At 44.3% G+C, this 9,421-nt stretch overlaps 1 protein-coding gene across 1 annotated transcript in view; it reads right to left on the reverse strand.

Annotated features, from left to right (window-relative positions):
* Nucleotides 1-8,542, reverse strand: part of PCSK2 (proprotein convertase subtilisin/kexin type 2) — a 253,105-nt gene extending 244,563 nt beyond the window's left edge. Inside the window, exon 1 of the mRNA XM_005568299.5 lies at nucleotides 8,095-8,542. Within this exon, the coding sequence (XP_005568356.1) occupies nucleotides 8,095-8,271 (177 nt within the window). The 5' untranslated portion in view covers nucleotides 8,272-8,542. The remainder of the gene's footprint in view (nucleotides 1-8,094) is intronic.
* Nucleotides 8,543-9,421: the final 879 nt, after the last annotated feature.

Consider the following 9,421-nt stretch of genomic DNA (forward strand, 5'->3'; position numbering starts at 1 on the left):
CTTTGCAAATGTTTTAAACCTAAATCATTACCTTTATGTTCTTGATGCTTCCAATAGTGATTCTGTATATTGTTCACTTTTCTTTGGACTCTTTTGCCTTTGATACAAAATGAGCATGAAGTGAATCTATTTAGGAAAAACTAGCAGAACGATTGGATATTTATGGAAGCTAATGTCAAATTTAAAGTTGTAAACAAAGAGCGACCCCAGGAACCTACAGTTTCTTGTCAATTTTCTAATGGAGAAACTGCCAATACCCTGTAACAGTCTCAAGTCTACTTTACTCTATGTCAGGAAATTAAAAGTGTGTCATTGTTCTACTTTCAACGTAAGAACTTGTTTTATTCACTTATTTTTATCTGACAATATCAGCACATCACAATAATTTCCAAAAAGTTATGGTCAAATTAGCTTCAGAGACAAAAAATTGTCAAGGCAGTTACATTCTTTTCATATGTGTCTCACATAGAAGCCATCTATTAATATACAACTATACATTTCAGACTGAAGTGTTGACTCAGATGTAATTTCTTGACTCCTTGATCACTTGTGGACTTTAGCTAAAATAAATACACCTTAACAAGGGAAGTCAAACAGTAATGTCAGTTTTTGAGCTGTCCTGTGATTATTTGTATCTCAAATAATAATTCACAAATTCAGCACAGTTTCTTTTTGAAACATTGGATCTGAACTCAATGAAAAATGGAACCACTGCTCTAGTTAGGAGAAAAAGTTTGAACTTCAGATTTCATGTTTTATTCTTAAAGCCAGACCTCTTTGAGCAGTTAGTTTGAGTTGAATATAAAATTGCTGTGAACTTAACTATGGCATCACTCTCTGATGTGCTATAGCATTATTATCTATAGCTAGTAAGACCTTCTGAAATAGAAATTGATTTCTAGATATTCATTCAATTGAGAAAAAAAGGTATATTTCCCCTCTTTCCCTTCTTTTGTATTTTGATCAGGTTGTAACTGCAGACTTTACTTTCTTTGTTCAAAGAGCTCATCTGTTCTACTACTGGTAATATCTAAGTTGGGGAATTTTAGAGAAACAAAGAAGCATGCCAGTTGCCCACTTGCTGGTTGCCACTTAATTCTATTGCCTAACTGAATGGCTGTCTATCAAGCAATGGATTCTACAGGAATAGTTTCTTAAAAAATAGTTTGTCCAGCGCCTTCGAGCTGAGATTATGGACAAATCACTACCTTGTGGTCCAACTGCAGTCATAGTTAAGGAGCATATATTAAACAACTGTTATGAATAGGGCACATTGGTTGCCAGCAGGAGGAACAGTGTGTAGAATGGGTTCTATTTCTTGTTGGAGAAGACAAATCACCAATATTTGAAAAGTTGGTTGACAATGTATGGTGAAAATATGTCTCCTCTCACAAAACTTTGGAACAATTTTTGTTGTGGTTTGGCTCGATTTGGCTTCAAGGTTTAGAGATCCACTCTAGCAACGTAAGCAAAGGGATTTTATTGACAGCATATTAGTTTGGGCAATACTCCTACATCTCAGTGCCCTAATGTAACAGCAGTTTATTTCTCACTCACATAAGGTCTTCTAATTCACGGACCAGGGACCTGAGCTCCTTTCATCTTGTGACTCTGCTTTGGCATTTGGTGTTGAAATTTACTGTTCTCAATTACATCAAGCCCCAGAAGACAGCAGAACACAGACAAACAATCCATAAAGAATTCTTATGCGTCAGGCATGGAAGAAGTACACATGACTTCTGCTTGCATTACACAGGCTAGAATTGTCACATGATCACGCTTATCCACAAGGCAGGCTGGGCAATGTGGTTTTGCTGCAGCCCATGAAGAAAGGGCAATGAATTTGGTGCTTAGCTCTTCAGGCTGTTACAGGTGTCTTTTGCTGGAAACTGGGGCAGGAAAGCTATTAGAAACTTGGATAAAATGCCTGAGTTTCCCACGGCCTGAATGGGCTTTCTCATGGTAACTGTACTGTATTCTCCTCTCTAGAGCAACTAGCCAGTCAAATTTCCTGAGGAATCCAGTATAATTGGCTGAGATAATTACCATAGTCTATGATGAATTAAATTTACTGAATTTGGGCCAGGTCATCTCGTGGGTCATGACTAGCCCATGGATGGATTGCTGCTGGGCTGGGTTTCTATTTCTCACTCAATCAGTTGTCACTCCCTGAAAAGTACACCCCACAGCTACTTTTTTGAGGAAAAGAGTGTCACTAGGGCACAACCTGCTTATTGTTACTACTGCAGTACAGCTATTTTATCCTATGCACTCAGTGCTGTGCCCAGAACTTTACATGCACTAATGATATTATTTATTTTTCACAACCACCATATTTTATTAACCATTTTCAGAAGACAATGAGCCTCTGAGAGATTTAGCAACCTAGCCAAGTTTCCAGCACTATCTGACTCCAAATCCTGTCATCTTTACCTTTCAACATTATTGTTCCTGATTTTCTTCAGCCACAAGAGGGGTATTGGGAGCAGTGAGTATTCTGATGGCTACGACTGGTATCAGGGAAAGGAAATGATTACATGTCATCAAAGTTCCAAATGGACAGAGAATACTGTGGTATAGGTCAACCAGAGTGGTCTTAAGGGATGAGCTCGGATTCGATCTAAGGCACAACATGAATGGCAGCCATGTCTGGGGAAGCAACGTTACAGGTTGCTATTTTCCCTTAGCTACTGTGGTAAATCTTTTTATAAGAGAACTGTCCCTTAAAGTCTTCTTAGATTGAAATCTTTTAGGAAATGCTTAGGATCAACTCTATATGCTGTTTTTATTTTTTTCCTCCAAATATTGTCAATTTTGATGTAAAGAACTATGGGACAGGGGATGTGGAAACACAACAAGAGAATTCTTCCTTTGACTTACAACTGGCTGCAAGACGAAGTAGAAGTGAAAGCATATAATCTGGATTCAACATTGTTGTGACATTAAGATATCATTAAATGGGTGGTATCAAATATTCAAAATACATATATCTGACCAAAAATTTCTATCCACGATAGGTAAAGAAATCCTACAAATAAAAAGTGAAAATGGACAACCCAAAAGAAAAACTTTTCAGGGCAAAGCATCTGAAACAAATATGTTTAAAAGAGGATATCCAAATAATCAATAAGCACATGAAGAGGTGTTTAACTTTAGTTGATAATCAGGGAAATTCAAATTAAAGTCACAATGAGACACTACCAGAATGGCTAAAAGAAAACAGATGTAAAATATCAAGTGTTGGTGAGAATGTGGAGCAGCTGGAACTCTCACATACTGCTGGTGGGAATGTAAATTGGTACAACTACTTAGGAAAACCATGTGGCTGCTTGTGTGTAGCTGGTGGAATTCTGAGATGGCCCCCAAGATTTCTGCTCCCTGTTGTACATGCCCTATGTAATCATCTTCCTTTTGAGTGTGTACAGCATAGGTGGGACTGTGAAGATGATAGATTTCACTTCTGTGATTAGATTACACAAAGGTGAAGAGATTTATTAAATGTTATTAAAGTCTTAAATCAATTGACTCTGAGTTCATCAGAAGAATTAAAAGGAAAATAATCCTAGTGGGCTTGAATGAATCAGGCTAACCTTGCAAGGAGAGTGGGCTCTTCCTGAAGGCAGATATTTGAAGGGCGTGGTGTGAGAGGGCTATGGAGAGGTCTCCTGGGGCTGAGAGTGGTCCTGGCCCAGCAGCCAGCAAGAAAATAAAGACTTCAGGTCTAAAACCACAGGAAACTCAATTCCTCTAAAAGTGTGAATATGCTCAGAAGACAGTTGTTTCTTGGTCATGCCTCTAGATGGGACACAGCAGGCTATACCTTGATTTCAGCCCATGAAGACTTGAGCAGAGGACCCAACTAAAATGTGCCAGACTCCTTACCCATGAAAACTGTGAAATAACAAACTTGTGTGGTTTTAGGCCACTAAGTTTTTTAGTGATACACAGCAATAGAAAAGTGATGGTCTCGTAAAGCTGTGTGTATGCATATCCTTTTACTCAAAAATTCCATTTCTTGGAATTCTCAGTAGAAGGGCATATATGTGTTTGCCAAAATACATAGACTTTAATATCCACAAAAGCCATATTTATAATAGCTAAAACTGGAAAACAAAGCAAATGAGTGAGAAAGGAACTTAGGTATACTGGTAATATTTTGTTTCTTGATTTGGGTGCTGGTTACACATGTGTGCTGTTTGTGAAAATTCCCTAAGCTGTGTTCTTTCCTAAGTTAAACTTCAATAAAAGTGAAGTGACCAGAAATTTATTAATTTTTTTACTACCTGGCAGCATAATGATTATTAGGTTGTTTTAAAATTAAAAAGATTCTCGCACGTTATAAAAATGGTCACATGATTTTACTTGTGTAATCATTTCAGCATCTGTCCGCTGTGGATAAAACATAAAACACACCATAAGAAAATGAAACCCCTAGGATAATATCAGGTTCTTTTTAAACCCTAACTCTAACTTGATTTTTGGTTAATCTTCAACAGATTGCTTCAATGAATAATTTCTGTTGCAAATGAATTAAAATTAGTAGCATATTGAGAATTTTAAGGCAGCCTTTGGAATAACACCTTTGTCATTACTGTAAGCTCTTTCACTCTCCTAGACATAAGTGTCTTCTCTGATGGACATAGGTCTTTGGGCCAGGGCCAGGTCACGATAAAATAGAAAGCCTTAATCTCCATAACCCTTTCAGAGGTAAAGTTATAGGTGTTATTTCATTTTAGAGAGGAAACATAAATGTTTGTTCATGGCCTTATAAGAATCAATCAAATAACTGACAAATAATTAAATATTCATACACAGGCCACCATGCTAGATATGGAGACTATATAAAGATATAGCACATCATTTCTCCTGTTGGAATATTTATAGTCTACCTGAAGATGTAAATGCACGTACCCATTAGTTAATGACATATGTTCATGTGTTAATAGCAAATGAACGATAAATATAAAAAAAGTAAAAAGAAAAGGAAAAATATCAGAACTCTAAAATTGTGTCTCAAGGGAAGAGTTCTTGGCAGTCAGGGAAGGCTTCCTGGAGGGAGCATGATATAGAAAAGCAATTATTTTTCAGTCAAGCAAATTTGGTTTTAATTCTGAGTTCTTTTACTTCTCAGATATAAGCAGGGACTTAGCTTTTCAAAGCCTTAAGGTTTTCATCTGAGAATTACAGCTGATGCCAGTAGTTTCTTTCATAGATTTGTGAGGTTAGAATGAGATAATTTAATAAAAAAGCAGGTTCTTCTAGTCTCCATTGCTGACCCTTCATATGGATGAATAAATAATCACTGAGAATCTTTTGTGTCTGACACTGAGGCTCAGAGTAGGGAGCAGTAGGGAGTTGGGAGGCATGCTAAGTGTCAGAGCAAGGAAGGAGAAGGACATATGGGCCTCTAAGATGCACAATAACAAATGTCGGCAAAAGTACATAACAGTATGATGAAAGCAAGATAGGAAATTGTCTGGGAAACCTGGAGTAATAAATACAGCCAAGGAAGTTTCCTTCAAGGCTGGCAACACAGTAATGTGCTGGTTACAGGGAGGAAATGAGAAATATAGGAGGTATTACCCCTGAATAGTTACCTTTTCAGTAGAAATACAACACCTACACCCATATTTACTTACATCATGAAATAATGAAGACAAGTGATGGCAGTTATAAGCTTATGTTGTGCAGTTTTCGCCTATCAGTCACATAAAAATTTGGAGGAGGGAAAGCTCTCTGTGGTCTGTAGCATCAGGAAAGGTTTGAATTTGGGTCTTGAAGAATGGGCAACACATGGATCCAAAAGGAGGTTTATTCTAGGCAGATGTTGCACCATGCAGTCCCTGTTACTTAAATGTGTAACAGAGAAAAAAAAATCACTGGATTTGTTTGAAGGGTGCTACCTGAGAGGTTATGGAGAGGTAAGGAGAGAGGTCAGTCTCTCAGATGGGAACTGCAGGTTTCAGGTTGTGATGCAAAATCAGTGGGCTCCTCTCCAAGAAAGAATGAAGGACCAAGAGGCCTAGTTATCTGATCTCTCATCCTAAGGGCACATTTTCAAAGGGGCAGCAAAGAGAAGAGAAAACCACTGACAGCAATGGTTTTCAGAAACCTATGGCTCCGTCCCACTCCCCTGCACCCATGAAAAGGTGTGGGGGAGGGGGAGGGAGCCACAGGTTTCTGTAGCAAGATCACACTCAAGAATTAAAACCCCTTTTCACCTTATCTGAATGCCCCACATCCCCTGAAAGCACCTAGCTTGCTTGGGTGGGTACGAAGGAGTAAAGAGCATGGGTTCACTTCTGAAAGATCTGGATTGAAGCCCTTGCCTGTTTTTATCTCACACCCCTGTCTGAACCAATTTCCTCAACGGGGCCACAGGCTCAATAATAATAGTAGCCTCCTCAAGAGATGTTGAGATTAAGTAAAAATGTATGTAAGGACTCCGGCACATAAGGTTCTGTATAACTAATAATAATCACTATTATGTTTTATAATGGCCTTTGGGTCCTGGGTCTTGCCAAGTTTGGGGTAGGGGAGGGGGGTGTGAAGAAGGAAGGTCGGCTTCTTTATTGTGTTGGTGTCTCTCAAAACAGCCGGCAGGCCCTGGGCCAAAACCACAGCGGGGTGCTCCCTCCGCCGGCGCCTTCTTTCCCCTGCTCCACCCACGCTTCCCGGAGCAACAAGTTCCTTTCCGCAAGACCCGCCCGCGCGCCACCGGCGGACCCGGAGACTCTTCCCAGACCTCTGTCAAACTCGTCGCCAGACCCACTTGGGGTCGAAATCCCGGTGCTGCCTACGCCCTTAGGAGGAGGGAGAGCCCCCCACACCTGAAGGAGCTCTGGCGGTGGCTGGGAGAGAGGCGGGAGGCTTGGGAAGTCAAGACAGAAGAGATTAATAAGAGCTTCGTTCTGCGCGGTCCTTCAAGGCAAAACCAATAACCAAAAGCACCCACCGCTCATCTCACGCCCCTCTCTTCCTGGGATCAGGAGCGAGATGGAGCCTGAAATCTCACTGACCTCCACCCAGCCCTCTGGTAGCCACATCTCTGTCCTCTGGGTTCCCCTAGCCCCAGCTTCTCTCTGCACCCACACTCCACCCCAGCCTGCGCCAGGTCCCCTAAGGACACTGGAGATCCCTGATACATCTTTTGCAGGAGACACACGCAGGTCAGCCACAGCCCCCATCCAGCGCGCTTCTCTCCTCTGTCCTCCCAGGATGGGTACCCTCGAGTCTCCAAAGGAGACCCCAGGTGTCCAAAGCTGAGAGGCTCACCTATATGCCCAAACTGTCAAACTTTGACAACTTCTTGGAATGGGGATCCCCACACTCTAGTGGGAAAGCCAGGCTGGCCGCCCACACATCAGGAGAGGCCATCTCGACTTCTCAGTAGGGAATCCCTCTCAAAATCCACCTCTCCAGCTCCTGTAACCAGGAGTTGAGAACTAGGGAGCCAACCAGAAGTGCGCTCCAGGGGTGGGCGGTCGGGGGCGGGGGTGAGGGCGCAGAAGTCCCCCCCCCCCCGATTTTGGAGACCAGTTTATGTTTCCAAATCTCCGAGAGTCAGGAAGTCGTTGTTCCCGGAGAGGAGCAGGGACCGAAGTCACTGGGAGGGAAGTCCTCCGGCGCGGGGTGGGAGAAGCACCTAGGTGAATTGCAATATCCAAGCTTCCAGACCCGTCTGTAGGAAACTATTCTTTCTCCAGGGGATGGGGGTGGGGGAGACGTCCCTGGCCAAGCAGCCAACGCCAGGATCAGCTATTCAGGGCTTCATCCCTCCAGCCCCAGACAACCTCGAGAACTTGGTACCTCGGACAGCATCCCGGGAGCATGGTATCCTTTGAAAGGTGTTATCCTATTTTCGCCATCAAGTCATAGAGCAATAAATTATTTTGATGACCTTACTAGTACAGATGAAGGACATTTTAATTACATAACCGGTGAAAGATCACCGGAGGCAATATCGTGTTAAAGAGCCCATGGCAGAATATCTGCATCGCATGAGAAAGAGAGAAAACTTGCAAATCTGCAATGAGATTGCGCAGGGCTGCCCCCCGTTTTGAAACAACATGCGAAATGCATGGGAGAGCTTACCTTTCGGACTCCAAAGCCGTGTTCTGCTGCAACTTGGCGAGCTTCGTCCTCTCCCCCTTTATGCAACTCCACAAGAAAATGATTCGTGAAGACCGGTCGCTCAGCAGATGCAAAAACCATGACACAGAAGAGGAACCCGGCGGCCGCCTTCCACTGGGAGACACAACCACCCTTCATCCTTCTTTGGGAGTGAAAAGTGGTGCTAGGAGGCGCGCAGGCTGGCGGAGCAGGGGACTCGGAGGGAGGGTGCAAAAAAAAAAAAAAATATATATATATATAGTTTAAAAAAAAATCTTTGTAGAGAAAGAGACTGAATAGGGTCTTGGAAAGCAGCGAATCAGTGTGTGTTCTCCAGCATCTGGCTAGAGGGGAAGCCGTGCAGTCAGGCGGCCCGGCGCGCGGGCAGGGGTGCGAATGTGGGGAGCTGTGTGTACCGGAGAGAAAGAGCGAGTGTAGGTCTGTGCTTGATGCTAAATCTGCATTTTCAGCTCCTCCTCAGCTCCAATTCCCCAGGGGCTGGAGGAGAGCACCAGCTCGGGTGACGTGAGTCCGCTAGCGGCCAATGAGGGCGGGGGAAGCGGCGGGCCCCGCCCTGGGCCGCCCCGGGCCCGCCCCCGCCCTCCCCAGGCCCTGCCCGGCCCGGCCCGGCCGCCTCCGCCTTCTGGGGGCGCAGCGCCGCGAGCCCGCGCCCCCGCCCCTTTCAGCACTGGAGAGCTCCCCCATCTCAGCCTGGCCCGCCGCGCGCCCAGGAAAATCCCCCCAGCTGTAATCAGGCCAGCGGCGGCGGAGTGATGTCATTGTTTGTGGGAATCTGTAGGCTCTGGGAAGGGAATTACGGTGTGTGCCGCTCTCGGAGGCCCCGAAGGGAGCTGGGGCGCCGACCTCTGTACCTCTTCCTGCTTGTTTCCCGCTGCAAAACACCTCTCTCTCTCTCTCTCTCTCTCTCTCTCTCTCTCTCTCTCTCATACACACACACACACACTCTCTCTCTCTCTCAAGGCATACTTGCCTCCCCTTATCCCAATAACAAAGCAAATATTAACCCTCCTCCCACCACTTTGGGAAAATCCCCGGGGAGGTTTGCTCTCCTTGGCACCACGAGGGTTGGGGAAAGCACCTTCTAGGGGTGATCCATGGGGTGCGAGAGTGCAAGGAGGAGCCCTTGTTTTTTGTAGGCTCCAGGCAGGTCCGGAGCGAAGCGGCTGGGAAGCTTATCCGGAGACCGGGCTCGCCCCACCCGCGATGGTGACTGGAGGAGGCTCCTCTAGGAGTCCTGGCTGCACCTCCACGATCTGCCTTCAGGAGAAACGCGGCCGGGGTGGACACG

This window comes from Macaca fascicularis, chromosome 10 (assembly GCF_037993035.2).
Source record: "Macaca fascicularis isolate 582-1 chromosome 10, T2T-MFA8v1.1".
NCBI classification, from domain to species: Eukaryota; Metazoa; Chordata; class Mammalia; order Primates; family Cercopithecidae; genus Macaca; species Macaca fascicularis.